Source organism: Mustela nivalis (genome assembly GCF_964662115.1).
Source record: "Mustela nivalis genome assembly, chromosome: X".
NCBI lineage: Eukaryota > Metazoa > Chordata > Mammalia > Carnivora > Mustelidae > Mustela > Mustela nivalis.
The window spans coordinates 52,501,050-52,517,233 of NC_139040.1; the positions used below are offsets into that span (position 1 = coordinate 52,501,050).

Sequence of the window (16,184 nt, forward strand, 5' to 3'; positions counted from 1 at the left end):
TGGAGGTAAAAGAGCTGTACTTTGAAAAATATAAAGTAACAATGAAGGAAATTAAGGACAATACAAACAAATGAAAAGATACTCCATGCTCATAGTTTGGAGCATTAATATTTTTAAAATATCCCTACTACCAAAAGAAATCTACAGTCTCAATGCAATCTGTATTGAAATACCAACGACATCTTTCACAAAACCAGAACAAATAATACTAAAATTTGTATGAAACCACAAAAGAGCCTAAGTTGGCAAAGCAATCTTTTTTTTTTTAAACAGTTTCTTTTTCTTTTTTTTTTTTTTAAGATTTTATTTATTTATTTGACGGGGATAAATCACAAGTAGATGGAGAGGCAGGCAGAGAGAGAGAGAGGGAAGCAGGCTCCCTGCTAAGCAGAGAGCCTGATGCGGGACTCGATCCCAGGACCCTGAGATCATGACCTGAGCCGAAGGCAGCGGCTTAACCCACTGAGCCACCCAGGCGTCCCAGGCAAAGCAATCTTGAGAAAGAAAAACAAAGTTGGAGGCATCACAATTTCAGACTTCAAGATAAACCACAAAGGTGTAATAATCAAAATAATATGGCAACAGTATAAAACTAGACACATAGATCAATGGAACAGGATGGAGAGCCCATAAATAAACTCACACTTATATGGCCAATTAATGTATGACAAAAATTCAAGAATATATAATGAGGAAAAGACAGTCTCTTCAATAAATTGTATTGGGAAAACTGGCCAGTTACACGCAAAAGAATAAAACTGGATCACTTTCTTACACCATACGCAAAAATAAACTCAAAAGGGATTAAAGACCTAAATGTGAGATATGAAACCATAGAACTCTGAAGATAAAATATTGACAGTAATTTCTTGGATGTCAGCTTTAGCAACATATTTATGGATATGTTCTCCTCAGGTAAGGGAAACAAAATCAAAAATAAACTATTAGGACTACATCAAAATCAAAAAGCTTTTGCATAGGGGTACCTTGGTGGCTCAGTCGGTTAATGTCTGCCTTCAGCTTAGGTTATGATCTTGAGATCCTGGGATCAAGCCCTGCATTGGGTTCCCTGCTCCGTGGGAAATCTGCTTGTCCCTCTCCCACTCCCCCTGCTTATGTTTCCTCTCTCTGTCAAATAAACAAATAAAATCTTTAAAAAATATGTTAAGCCTTGTTGCCTTAAATTTTTCTTTACAATTTTTATTTAAAAAATAATATATTCTCATTGTTTAAAATTTCAAACTGTGCCTAAGAATAGAAAATAAAAAGTTAAGTTTCCTTTTCACCTGATTGCATTAATTTGTTACATATATCAATGAACATGAAATTATAGACACATGCACACTCCATATATATATATATATATATATATATATATATATACACACATATATATATAATCTTTTCATATGTACTTTTTTATATGGATGAGATCATACTGAAGATATTGTTTTGCAGTCTGCCTTCTTTATCTGTCACTCTACTATGGACATCATTTGTACATATTTAGAACCAGCCCTTTTGGCAGATGTGTTCTCAAGCTCTGGTTTCTGGCATTTTCCCAATCACTTAAATGTCTTAATAACTGCCTTTTGTGTAAAAAAACATTAAAAATAAAAATAAAACAAGAAAAACAAAACAAAACAAAAAGAAACCCAAAATTAAAAAAAAATTATTTCCCAAGGAAAAGTGTGTTTCAAATAATTAAGAAATTAAGGAATTTGTTTTTTTAAATATACTAAAAGAAAGGAAAATTCAGTGTGACATGTTGATAATTCAGATAACAAAGCTCAATTCAGATAACAAAGCTCTGATAACAAAAACAAAAATTAATCTGGTTCTCTGAGTAGCCTTCTTATCATTTACTTTTTTAATTTAAATTCAATTAGCCAACACATCATTAGTTTCAGATGTAGTGTTTGATAATTCATCAGTTGCATATAACACCCTACTTTACTATGGTAAAAACTCAACATGATATCTAGCCTCTTAAACTTTAAGTGTACTATTAATAAATATTGTTGACTACAGGTACAATGTACAATAGATCCTTAGGACTTATTCATTTTACTTAACTGAAATTTTTGAGTAGCAATTTTTATGATATTTACTATGCAATTTATTGAAAGGCGATGTCCTGATAGTTTGATATATATTTACCTTTAAATGCCTATTATTTGTAAAGCAAGTTTCAGATAATTATTTTCTAGAAATCTTGTCTTATGGAGTAATAGCTAATTAACGAAGGGGTTAAACAATTTAATATTAAATATAGATCTTCATTATCTTCTAGAATTTTTCTTCAGAAGACTCTGCATGGTCTCTAGCTATTAATAAAATATGTGACATACTTCTATTTAAAAATTGACTGCAAAAACATGAACTCTTTAAATCCTGAAAATTGAATCAAACTGATATTATTTGCTACATAGCAGTTATACCAGTATATTAGACACATTTAGGAGACAATTGTTATATAAAAGAGGGTGTAATTAAAGGTTAAAAATTATTTCTACTTCAGCAGCACGTGGGAACAGCTCTACTATCAGGAAGTCAGGTCATTAATTCAGAAAACATACAAAATGTAAGGTAGGCTGAGTAAATAGCCCTAAAGGAAATGAAGAGTTAAAGAACTATATTCCATTGTGTAAGTGTTCTTGGATAAGTTTAGAAAGAAATTTAGAATTTGCTGAGACTCACCATGGTCTAAGCTGTATTACATTATTCAAAACTCATCGTGACTCTAGGAGGTAGGTACTATTATCTTTATTTTACAGATGAGGAACTTCAGGCAAAGGGGGTTGAGAAATTTGCGCAAGGTCACCAGAAGGTAAAAGATAGAGCTTATACATCAAAAACTAATGATTTATTGTATGGTGACTAACATAATACAATTAAAAAATACAGCTTATAATATAAACACAGGTCTGATTCCAAATACTGGAGTATTACTAAAATTTGGATTATAGAAGGCATACGATAAGTGTTTTCAGGAAGATTTTTCAAAGAACAATGAAGTGTTACTTATCATTGCCTTGAAAGTGAAACATTAGGCTTTATTACATGCTTATACAATTAAATTGAAAATCCTGCTACAGTGGAAAATAACTAAACCAAGGATATCAGTTCTCACTTTAACAATAAAATGTATATTGTGAAAATGTCTATGCTACCTAAAGCAATCTACACATTTAATGCAATTCCTATCAAAGTACCATCCATCTTTTTCAAAGAAATGGAACAAATAATTCTAAAATTTATATGGAACCAGAAAAGACCTCGAATAGCCAAAGGGATATTGAAAAAGAAAGCCAACGTTGGTGGCATCACAATTCTGGACTTCAAGCTCTATTACAAAGCTGTCATCATCAAGACAGCATGGTACTGGCACAAAAACAGACACATAGATCAATGGAACAGAATAGAGAGCCCAGAAATAGACCCTCAACTCTATGGTCAACTCATCTTCGACAAAGCAGGAAAGAATGTCCAATGGACAAAAGACAGCCTCTTCAATAAATGGTGCTGGGAAAATTGGACAGCCACATGCAGAAAAATGAAATTGGACCATTTCCTTACACCACACACAAAAATAGACTCAAAATGGATGAAGGACCTCAATGTGTGAAAGGAATCCATCAAAATCCTTGAGGAGAACACAGGCAGCAACCTCTTCGACCTCAGCCACAGCAACATCTTCCTAGGAACAACGCCAAAGGCAAGGGAAGCAAGGGCAAAAATGAACTATTGGGATTTCATCAAGATCAAAAGCTTTTGCACAGCAAGGGAAACAGTTAACAAAATCAAAAGACAACTGACAGAATGGGAGAAGATATTTGCAAACGACATATCAGATAAAGGACTAGTGTCCAGAATCTATAAAGAACTTAGCAAACTCAACACCCAAAGAACAAATAATCCAATCAAGAAATGGGCAGAGGACATGAACAGACATTTCTGCAAAGAAGACATCCAGATGGCCAACAGACACATGAAAAAGTGCTCCATATCACTCGGCATCAGGGAAATACAAATCAAAACCACAATGAGATATCACCTCACACCAGTCGGAATGGCTAAAATCAACAAGTCAGGAAATGACAGATGCTGGCGAGGATGCGGAGAAAGGGGAACCCTCCTACACTGTTAGTGGGAATGCAAGCTGGTGCAGCCACTCTGGAAAACAGCATGGAGGTTCCTCAAAATGTTGAAAATAGAACTGCCCTATGACCGAGCAATTGCACTATTGGGTATTTACCCTAAAGATACAAACGTAGTGATCCAAAGGGGCACGTGCACCCGAATGTTTATAGCAGCAATGTCCACAATAGCCAAACTATGGAAAGAACCTAGATGTCCATCAACAGATGAATGGATCAAGAAGATGTGGTATATATACACAATGGAATATTATGCAGCCATCAAAAGAAATGAAATCTTGCCATTTGCGACAACATGGATGGAACTAGAGCGTATCATGCTTAGCGAAATAAGTCAAGCAGAGAAAGACAACTATCATATGATCTCCCTGATATGAGGAAGTGGTGATGCAACATGGGGTCTTAAGTGGGTAGGAGAAGAATAAATGAAACAAGATGGGAATGGGAGGCAGATAAACCATAAGTGACTCTTAATCTCACAAAACAAACTGAGGGTTGCTGGGGGCAGGGGGTTTGGGAGAAGGGGGTGGGATTATGGACATTGGGGAGGGTATGTGCTTTGGTGAGTGCTGTGAAATGTGTAAACCTGGTGATTCACAGACCTGTACCCCTGGGGATAAAAATATGTTTATAAAAAATAAAAAATTAAAAAAAAAAGAATGTAAGCTCCTTGAAGATAGCCATATTGCATGTAGTAGGCACTTAATACATACCTGTTGAATTAAATAATGAGTACTAAAAGCTAAAAAAAAAACAAAAACAAAAACAAAAAAAACAATAAAATGTAACTTTGGGTCACATGGCAAATTCAACTTATTTTCTAAGTTGAAGGGAATGGTGTACATATAGAACACAATTTAAGCTGATTAAAGTCATTAGCTTTGCCTGTGGATCATACTTATTGAACTGAGATAGGAATCCCTATGTGGCTCTGTGAAGTGTATAATAATAACACTTACTGAGCCTTTATGCATCTACTAAACAATTTATATAATCCCCTTAATTTTTATATAACAACCAAAAGGGCAGTTCCTATCATTACCCTCTTTTTATAGATAAAGAAACTGAGAATTAGAGATGTGTGACTTCTTCTCCAGAGCCACATGGTCAGTAAGTGAAAGAATTTAAATCCAGGCAAGTACAGCCCCAGAGCCTGTGGTGTTGCCTGAAATATGAAAATGGATTGGATCATCATAACACATCTTCCTGGGTGTCAGTTTTACTAAAGGGCAGGAAATTTTGTTTTACATAAAAACTAATGTCAATCAATTATAGAATATACATCAAATATTGAAAATAAGTTTATAGTTAAAATGTATAGATTTCAAGAGAGTTTCCTGCTTTCGAAGGGTAGCTTCAGTTCATACCTTCAGGCTCGTCAAAATACAGGTTCCTCTGCCATAAGGGGTACTTAAATGGTAAACTCCCTAGGATGTTTTTCATTTAATTATGGACTGGATACATTGGCACCTCCCAGTGTTTGCTTATTAAACAAAGCTGTTAGGCATGCTAGAACCAATGAAAACCGTCTTGTTTGTTAAATTAGCTTGTTGTAGTATACTTTGTCAGTTCAAGACAACACTCATGTATAAATCAGAGGACCTTGAGGACTAGTGCCCCTAAAGGTACTCACATCATAAAAACAACTACTAGCAGAGGAACAGAAAAGTAGCCGCAGTTATCACTTAAATAAATCCAGATTAAGCGTCTCTGATGAAGAGTTCATTCATTTTTGTTCACTAAAGATGGCAGAGTAAGAATTTAACACCTGGAATCAAACCATCTGGTTTTACGTCTGGGCTCTTCTGATTATAAACCATGTGACCTTGGGCAAGTTATTCACTTAAAATCTTAGTTTTCTCATTAAGAACATTAAGGATGATATGAAGATAATATTATATGAGGATAGTATGAGGATAATAATGAACCCCTCAATGTGTTCATTAGAATGAAAGAGTAAAAGTAAAGTACTTGATTCAGTGTCTGATACATTGAAAATTATGAAGTTAGCTATTATTCAGTGACAACTATGAGCACTTACTACATAATTCTTAAGAATAATTATCCATTATTAGAGGACCTTTCTTTACTCTTTAATCTGCCCCTAAGCCAAAATCATTAACATTGGTAAGAACGACTTTGAATACATAATAATGTTTGTAAATGTGTTGCTTGTAGTGACAAACACTTAAAAACACAGAGAATATCCATCCAATAGGGAAGGCCTCAGTTTCACAGTCTATATAAGGATATTGGACTAAAGGATCTCTAAAATTCCTTCCACCTCCAACAAGGACAATACTTTGACACAGCTATTAGGTAGGCTTGAGACCACTACTCTAAGCAAAAGGGAAAAAAAGAAAAATCTAAGGCATTTGATGGGTATTTAAAATTAAGTCACTATGCATAGCACTTTATGTCTAAAGAACACATTAAAAGTAAAAAAAATGTTATTAATACCAAGAACAGAAGTCACTAACACATTGGGAATTATTTTATTATATTTTTAGATATATGTAGTTAATTATATAAAAATTTTATACTCTTAACCTTTATAATAGAATAAAAAATAAATGGCATAAAAATAAACATGAGATATGTTTGAGGTTGAGATAAAGAAGATTATATAATTTAGGACTGTCAGGAAGTTTAAAAGTTCTCAAGAAAGAAAGGAGGCTGTGTATGGTATAAAAATTAAAACAATACTTGGTTTGGAATTTTGTGTTGTGCTGATTTTTTATTTTTTTACCTTTGAAATAACAGAAGATATTCTGTAGGCACATAATGCCAACCAGGATAAGTGGCTATTTGACCTCAGAACTATCAAGATCTAGTACTATTAGTAATATGAAAAGTAGCAAACAATATTGAATTTTAGTTCTATGTGCCATTCTTAGCCCCATTTTAGAGAGGGAGAACAGAGGTAAGAAAAGTGAGGTAGGGGCACCTGGGTGGCTCAGTGGGTTAAGCCTCTGCCTAAGGCTCAGGTCATGATCTCAGGGTCTTGGGATCCAGTCCCGCATCAGATTCCCTGCTGAGCGGGGAGCCTGCTTCCCCTTCTCCCTTTGGAGCACCCCCTGCTTGTGCTCTCTCTCCTTCTCTCACTCTGTCAAATAAATAAATGCTTTAAAAAAAAAAGAAAAAAAAAGTTAGGTAGCTTGCCCACTATCTAATGCAACTAGCAAAGAGAAAAGAACAGAATTCAAGCCCAGCAATTCTGACTCTAGAACCTACACTAAAAATCAGGTCATAATGTCTTAGTAAGGAAATCAAATGCTAAGACTTGTTAATTATTGGGATTCTCCTCTTTTATACTCTAAGAAAGGGTTTTGTGAATTGTGTGTATGTTGTTTGATATAAAAATGGCCATCAACTCTCAAGAGCTGTGGGATATGTATTTGTTGCACTAAATCAAATATATATTGGTATTCTGAAAAAATTTGGCAGAGAACATCCATTTGGGCTTTTTCTATATTGTCCATATGTAATGCAAAATTTAGAAATAGTTACTGTAATCATATACACATGCATGGACACTGGTCACCATTTAAGTTCTTTAAAATTTTCACTCCTTTTTAGAAGAGTTAAATAAAATGCCCCCACACCTGTAATAAAAAAAATGTTTGGTTTATTTGAATTTTAATGTAAGAATTCTTCAAATAAGTACCATTGGCAAAAGATTTTTGAACACCCTCGTAAAAGTGTTCCTCTGCAATGTGGATTTACATTTTTGAACATGTATGCTATTTTTAAGTTTAAAACTAGCATTAGAATAAATACCCAAATTAGTAACTGATTTTCCTTTTCTGTCATTGCATTAATTGTAACTGCCTTTTCAAAATTAAAAAAAAAAAGACTTTATTTATTATTTGACAGAGAACAGCTAAAGATGGAACACAAGCAGAGGGAGTGAGAGAGGGAGAAGCAGGTTTTCTGCTGAGCAGGGAGCCTGATACAGGTCTCATCGCAGTACCCCAGCATCATCACCTGAGCTGAAGGCAGATGCTTAATGATTGAGCCAACCAGGTGCCCTGTAATTGCCCTTTTCAACACCATGAAGTAAGGCTATCATGCCAGAAATGTAAATCACAAATATTTTCTTTAAAACTCAAATGCTATAGCTATATACCATATTCTATTCATTTGTGTGTATCTTTATTTTAGGAATGAGTATTGAATGAGACAATGTTGTTTTGAAACTTGCAGGATGAAATAATAACCAATATATGAAATTTGAAACTCACAATATGAAATAATAACCAGTTATTTATGACAATTCTGTCTTTTAATCATAATTTACTAACATATTGAAAATGCTTTCTGTACATTTTAGTAAACTGGTCTCTCTTATCACAGGTGAGAAAACAAAGGAATTATTTATGCTCCTGAATAATGCTAGCTACCACTCCTGTGGCTGGGCTATAGATAGCCACACACTGACGATTCCACAAAAACAGAAAAGCATTTGTGTTTCTTGTTTTGATTTGTCTTCTAGGTTACCAGTGCTATTATTTTCCTTTTTCCTAAGATATCTGAGAGCAAAAATGAAAGGCCAAGTATGAAGATCCAGCTATTTAACTGTCTCCACTATAATTAAATTCTGTTATCTCACAATTTGTTTCTCATTCCCTCCCAAAAATATCTAAGAAATGTTTACAATTTAGGCAATTAAAATAGATACACAATAGAAGAGAATAGAAAGGCCAACACATATATGGACAACTAATTTTTGATGAAGGTACAAAGATAATTCAGTAAAGAAAGGTCCCCAATGCTGGGACAATTCGATACCTAATTTCAATCTATATTTTATACCAGGTACAAAAATAGGTCAGATCTAAATGTGAAATCTCAAAGTATAAAACTTCCAAAAAAGCATAGAAGAATATCTTCCTGATTTGGGTTTTTGATCTTGGGCTAGGCAAAGATTTCTTAGAGATGACACCAAAAACATGGTTCATAAAACAAAGATGATAAATTGGAATGCATCAAAATTACAGACTTCTTTTTTCTGAAAAATAAATCTATGAAAGACACTATTAAGAGGATAAAAAGAAAATACACAGATTAGGAGAAAATACTTGCAGAATTTACATTTGCTAAGGACATGTATCCACATTATATAACAAATTCTCAAGACTCAATAGTAAGACCAGAACCCTATAGGAAAATGGGCAAAATATGAATAGATAGTTCACCAAAGAAGATATGTGGATGGTAAGTCACTACAAAAAAATCATATAATTATATAATTAAATGCACCCTCAGTCATTAGGGAAATGCAAAGTAAAACCAAAATGAGATACTACTTCATACCTATCAAAATGGCTAAATTTAAAAAGAATGACCATACCAAGTGTTGGTGTTCCTAGTAGGAATGCAAAATTGTACAACCACTTTGGAAAACAGTTAATTCTTAAAACGTTAAATATACACATAGCATGTGAGTCATCAATTTATTTATATAACATCCCAGAAAATGCAAACTAGTCTATAGAAACAGAGAACAGATCAGTACTTGCCTAGGTAGGAACAAGGGCAGGCATAATGAAACTTTTGGGGGTGACAAAAATTTTCATTATCTTGACTGTGGGTGATGAGTTCACAATATAAAGATTTATTAAAACATCACATTGTGTACTTTATGTACAGTTGTATCTATTGTACTTAAATAAAATTATTTTTTAAAAAGAATTAACTTGTGTTTTCAATAAAAGCTGTCTAGATGAATAATTAAAACAAAAAAAAAAGTAACTCCACAAATAAGTGAAATTGCAATGCTTGGCGTCTTAAATATCTATAACAGAGATAATGCTATAGCACTTATTGCATATTATGTATATGTGTTTGTGTGACAGGGTTGGTAGTAGTTGGGATTGTGTATATGTTCATAACAGGGAAGGTATAAACAGATATCTAAGAGTCATGGTCAGCCTGAATATACCAATAGATTCTGTGTTAAGCATCATCTCATGTACAAGTATGAACATTTGACCCCCAAAAAGAATATCATAAAATAATGAAACAGAGAACATATCATTATGCAAATAAATTAAAGATAGCCTTATGAAGAATAATAAGCATGTTATATGCTAGAATGCTTACAAAAGTATTCACAATAGAGAATATATAATATAATGCATTAATTAAATGTGTTATATAAAGAAAACACTTATGTTCTTTTAGGAAATTGCCATAATAAAATTAAGTTAACTAATAGACCAAGAAAAGCCTCAAAAATGAAAGTACATTACAAGAACCTAAGGTAGCACAGACACATCAAAAGTAGACCACTATGGTTAGAAGCCACCTATAGTCTTTGGCTTGGGAAAAAGGACACCCAAAAAATCAAAATAGTTCATTAATATCTGTATTTGAGGTTTTTTTACAAGTTTTTTTCTGTTTTTATTCTCCTTGTTTCATGCCAAACGTCATTGTTTCATTATGATTAAGTACTAATCCCTGAAAAGTATTGTTTAGATGTCAATTTAAATTGAAATTAGGTAATTTATAATGAAAGCTGTAGTTAAGATGTATTTTCCAATGTTATAAGTCAGAAAGATGTATTTTCTAAAGGAGTTGACTTAAATTATTTTTCTGTAAGATTTCACCACTGATTAATTTATTTCTTAATTCAGTGGAAAAGCAAGCAAAAGATATAAATAGGTAATTCTCAAATGGACAATAAAAATATGAAAAGAAGGAAATTCATCAAAATGCTAGCAATGGTTATCATTTGATTGTTAATATTCTGTATTTTTACCATCATTGGAATTTTCTATGTTTTTTCTTTCCAATGTTTATATACCTTGAAAATCAGAAATAATAAAAGTAAATTTATTTCCAAAATTGAAAAGTGTTCCTTAACTTTTTAAAAATATATGACTAAATGACAAAGCATAAATTCTATAATAAACAGGTAACACAAAGATTAATCTAAACTTTAATATTTTTACTCATTTGAAGTGATAATTCATGTTTTATATTTTAATTTACTACTTGTATTCTATGAACAGATTTAGACACTGAATGTGATTTATTAGGTTATTTTCTACATTAGTATATCAAATCACCCAAATATGTGTTTTTTTTTCTTCCACAGAAATATCAGGCTATCTTCCAACTAAGTCTTTAAAAGACTGTAATATATCCTGTGAATTTTTATCCAAATACAGATAGGTAATTCTTGTCATTCATAAAAATGGGCTAAATATATTTCTTACCTTTAAAGAAAAGTAAACACTGGTCTTTTGGATTGTACCAATGGAGGTGTTCTGTAGCAGAAATGAATCCTGTAAATAAAAATAACAGATACCTGTTTTTAATCTTCATTTTACAAAAGTTTATTCACATATCACTGGATTTGTAAATCATACGTTAGTGTGGCTGGAATATTAGAATGTTAGAAGAAAACTGGTGGCAGATGACGTTGTAAAGTATACCCTGACAGAGGATGCACCTTTTCGTCAGCCCAAATTCCCCCTCCCATCTGGCTGTTCATGGAATTGAAAACCGCTGCTCAGAAATATAGAGCAAACCGTCTGCTTTTAAATAATATTGCCTAACGTTTGAATGCCCTTGTATTTCATCTACAAAGTTCTTGCAAGCATGGAGAACAGCTAGTGGCAAGTCAGTAGCAAGGTTGGGGTATATTATATGCCAGTTTAAAAAGAGAAATATAGCAAAAATGGTGTAACTGACTCACGGCAACATGGGTTATATCCAACATGTATATCCATCTACAATAGATGGATATAAACCAGGCTTGCCAAACACCACAGATAGTACTTATTAAAACTGGTACGTGGACACATTATGCCTGCTTTCTAGCCCCTTCCCCCTTTGCCAGTAAATGACTCCCCTTTTTTTTTCTCCAGTATAAAAATACACGCCCAAGGGTATTTATAAAAAGATATTTTTTGGAAAAATCATAGTCACACTACCCAATGATGCCATTTGGAGTATTTTCATCCAATTTTTTTAAAAACAGATTTTTGTCAAAAGGCTTCTGACAAACCAAACGGGATTTCAGGATGAGATGATGGGAGAAAGATACCCCTCTTCCCTTGTTAGGAACGATGGCTAGTATTTTTACCTCATATCTAAGCTTGTTTTTGAATTATATAACTATAAAGACAGAATTTTGAGGGGAAATAAACGTCTTACAAGGGTGTGTGCTCAGCTACCAAGGAGCATCTGGGAAGGTGGGAGGGGCCTGGAGGGCGACGGGTGCTTTTGGTTTTTCATTAGGCTTAGAGACTGTCAATCAAAACTTGCCCAGCAAATGAGGCGCGAGCTAAGGGCACACTGGGAACTAAATTAACGGCAGTTCTGACTGCAAGGGGTGGGGGCTTGCGATCTAAAGTCTGGAGAGATCTTGGGGTCTTACACTTCGCCATTAGGCTGCGGCACGCGTTGGTTGGCCGCAGGTACAGTGAGAGGCCCTGCCGCCGCCGCTCTCGCCCAAGCCTCCATTGCCGCTTCCACCTCTGCGCGATCGCGGCAGCCTAGCCCAACCCAGCCCAGCCCAGCCCAGCCCAGCCTAACCCAGCCCCGCCCTGCGCTACTGCTACCTTCGCGGCTGCAACCTTCTCAGCCCCGGCCTCCGCCACTACCCAAGCGTCCGTGAGTCATTTTCTGTCCATCTCCAAGCGCGCGGTCTCAGTGGTAGTCACCACATTAAGAGGTTTCCAGGGTTGCAAAATGGCAGAAGCGGATCTTAACATGGTCTCAGAACCAGCCGCCCAAGGGGTTGCTGAAGAGAAGATGGCTAGCTCGGCTAGTAATTCTGGGGAAGAATCTGACAGCAGTAGCTCTAGCAGCAGCACTAGTTGCAGCAGCAGCAGCAGCAGTAGCCGCAGCCGCTTATATAGAAAGAAGAGGGTATCTGAACCTTCCAGAAGAGCACGGCGGACTCCGTTGGGTAAAAGTTTCGTAGATCGGCTGCCTCAGGCAGTTAGAAATCGTGTGCAGGCGCTCAGAAATATTCAAGATGAATGTGACAAGGTAGACATCCTGTTTTTAGAGGCAGTTCACGATCTCGAAAGAAAATATGCCGAACTCAATAAGCCTCTGTACGATCGGCGATTTCAAATAATCAATGCAGAATATGAACCTGCAGAAGAAGAATATGAATGGAATTCAGAGGATGAGGCGTTCAGCAGTGATGAGGAAGTGCAGGAAGACATTAGTGAAATGCCTGCCTTAGAGGGTGACGGAGAAGATGATGACCTTAAAGAAAAACCTGAGGTGAACGCTGAAGAAAAAGAGGTTCGAAAAGAAATTCCTGAGGCAAAGGCTGAAGAAAATGCAGAGTCTAAAGATTTTCTGGGGGTAAAGCCTGAAATGAAAGAAGAGCCTAAGGCAGAAGATAAAGAACAGCCTAAAGAAGCCGAGGCTAAGGCAAAGACTGCTGGAATAGAGGCTCCTAAAAGAATTCCTGAGGTCAGGCCCAAAGAAAGAGCGAATCTTAAAAGAGCTCGGAAAGGAAAGCCTAAAAAAGAAGATCCTAAAGGCATTCCTGACTACTGGCTGACTGTTTTAAAGAATGTTGACAAGCTCGGGCCCATGATTCAGAAGTATGATGCCCCTATTTTGAAATTCTTGTCAGATATTAGCCTAAAGTTCTCAAAACCTGGCCAGCCTATAAGCTACACGTTTGAATTTTATTTTCTACCCAATCCATACTTCAGAAATGAGATGCTGACCAAGACATATATAATAAAGTCAAAACCAGATCACGATGATCCCTTCTTCTCTTGGGGATGGGAAATCCAAGATTGCAAAGGCTGTAAGATAGATTGGAAAAGCGGAAAGGATGTGACCGTGACAACCACCCAGAGTCGCACAACGGCAACTGGAGAAATTGAAATTCAGCCAAGAGTGGTTCCTAATGCATCATTCTTCAATTTCTTTAGCCCTCCTGAGATTCCTAAGATTGGAAAGCTGGAACCACGAGAAGATGCTATCCTGGGTGAGGACTTTGAAATTGGTCAAATTTTACATGATAACGTCATTCTGAAATCAATCTATTACTATACAGGAGAAGTCAAAGGTACCTATGATGATGGTAAAGGTTATGGAAACAGAAAATATCGAAAATAAAAAAGAGGCTGCCTGAAAGAATTTTCAAGCCTCTCAAAACATCAAGTAGCAGTGAAGCAGGTTTATATAGCCTCAGGCAAGATGGGAGGACTGCTGTATAACCTCAACACTAGCATTCCTTACAGTCCTGTGTTTTCATATTTTCTTGGTAGTCTAAAAAATTGTCTTTCAGTGTCCAAGTATCAGTTTCTAGGCTGTTGCAGTGTAATATTCTTCAAAATACGTAAATGCTGTCAGTTATCTAAAGCATGCTCCTTTGGTGCTATAGAGTTTTGTTTTTGCAAAGTCCTTTAGTTATGTTCCTATTAGAATGTAGCTGTGAAAACTGTCATGTCAATTGAGACAAATATTGGCTTGAAAAAAAAGAGTTCCTGAAATACCAGTACAAGTGTGTTTTTTTTTCCCAGCCCAGAAAACTAAACGTTTAAATCTGCTTGCACTAGCTGTGCCTTCATTACTTTGTTATAGATATAAAGTACTTACATTAACTAGAACAGCTGAACCATGAAATTTGGCTGCTTGAAAAAAGATTAGCATAAATTTAAAAATGTCCATCAAGACCATATATGATATTATGGCATTTATTTGTGTGACATAGAGTTCTATAAATTAATAATAACAAAGTTATTGTTTACCACTGAAGGGTTAATATGACAGTAGTTTTTAAAAGTTTCCTCATCTTATACCGTGTAATTGTAAACTAAAGTTACTAACCACATTTTCTTTGTAATATGTTGTATTTTGTCTTTCACTGGGATGATCACTTTATATCATTTGATATTTTTTTCATGTTGTTCTATTGCATCCTAAAATAAATGTCAAATAAAGTATATCATGCTATAAAAATCTAACATTTTTCCAAACTATAAAAAATGTGGGTCTTCTAGAAAAAGTAGAAAATACTGAAGAAAAGGAAATTTAAAAAGAATATGTAACTATTATTAACATTCTGATATGTTTCCCAGATCTTTGCTCTTCTTTGCATAATATACATTCGAGTGATTGGAGAGAAAGAGAACAGGGGAGGAAGGCTAAGGGAGAGGAGAAGGGGGGAGAGAGGGGAAGGAAAGGAGGATGGAAGGAGAGTGGAAGGAGGTGGAAGGGAGGGGGAAGGGAAAGAGAGTAGTAGGGGAGGAAGGGAAAGGAAGGAGGGTGGGGAGTGGAAGGGATAGGAGGGAGTGGGGATAGGCAGAAGGGGGAAGAGGGAAGTAGCACCTCACCCAGAAAGGACATCTGTATAAGCTGTTGCTTTCACTTCCAAGAGTAGGATGGGTAAATGACATATACCCCCAGATGTGGCTTTTTTTTTTTTTTTAATAGATGGCAACAGACTTTCACCTCTTCAGACCTTGCAGCTGGTTACAGGGTAATGAGATCCTGAGATTTTGGGGTTGAGGCTCCTTAAAACTCAGCTTACCAGAGAGGTTTGCACAGGGCAGAAAGGCAAAAGCACAACAAATAGTAAAATAGGTTTTTTAAATATAATTTTTTTTCAGTGTTCCAAAATTTGTTGTTTATGCACCACACCCAGTGCTCCATGCAATATGTGCCCTCCTTAATACCCACCTCCAGGCTCACCCAACCCCCCACACCTCTCCCCTCCAAAACCCTCAGTTTGTTTCTCAGAGTCCACAGTCTCTTACTGTTTGTGGGAGTAAAGTAGTATTTTATTTCACATTTGCTGTTTTCCCCGTCCATGTATATTTTCCTTCAAAACCTGAAGGAAAGAGCTGTGACAGGAGGATTTGGGGAATTCTGGGTCTCTAGGTATAAAATTACCTGAAAATCTTTCCAAATCCCATCATATAGTTTAATACCTTGGTTTTATCCCTGTTTAACATTAGCCTAGCCTCATACCTATAAATGTAGAAAAATTACAGTCTATGACACTGTATTTAACCAATCATATATGTTTAGATA

At 35.4% G+C, this 16,184-nt stretch overlaps 2 protein-coding genes across 3 annotated transcripts in view; one reads left to right on the top strand and one right to left on the bottom strand.

Annotated features, from left to right (window-relative positions):
- Window positions 1-12,347, bottom strand: part of FAM133A (family with sequence similarity 133 member A) — a 49,262-nt gene extending 36,915 nt beyond the window's left edge. The window contains exons 1-2 of one of the 2 annotated variants that reach the window (XM_082716498.1): window positions 12,256-12,347; window positions 11,384-11,452 (exon numbers count right to left, since the gene is read on the bottom strand). The gene's annotated coding sequence lies outside the window, so the exon portion shown is untranslated. Of the gene's footprint in view, window positions 1-11,383; window positions 11,521-12,255 lie in introns of those variants that run through there. The other variant, XM_082716497.1, reaches the window with a different exon arrangement.
- A 108-nt stretch (window positions 12,348-12,455) lies between these two features.
- NAP1L3 (nucleosome assembly protein 1 like 3) lies at window positions 12,456-15,110 on the top strand. Its single transcript, XM_082715968.1, has one exon. The coding sequence runs from the start codon at window positions 12,864-12,866 to the stop codon at window positions 14,262-14,264; it is 1,401 nt and encodes a 466-aa protein (XP_082572094.1). The 5' UTR covers window positions 12,456-12,863; the 3' UTR covers window positions 14,265-15,110.
- The last annotated feature ends 1,074 nt before the right edge of the window (window positions 15,111-16,184 follow it).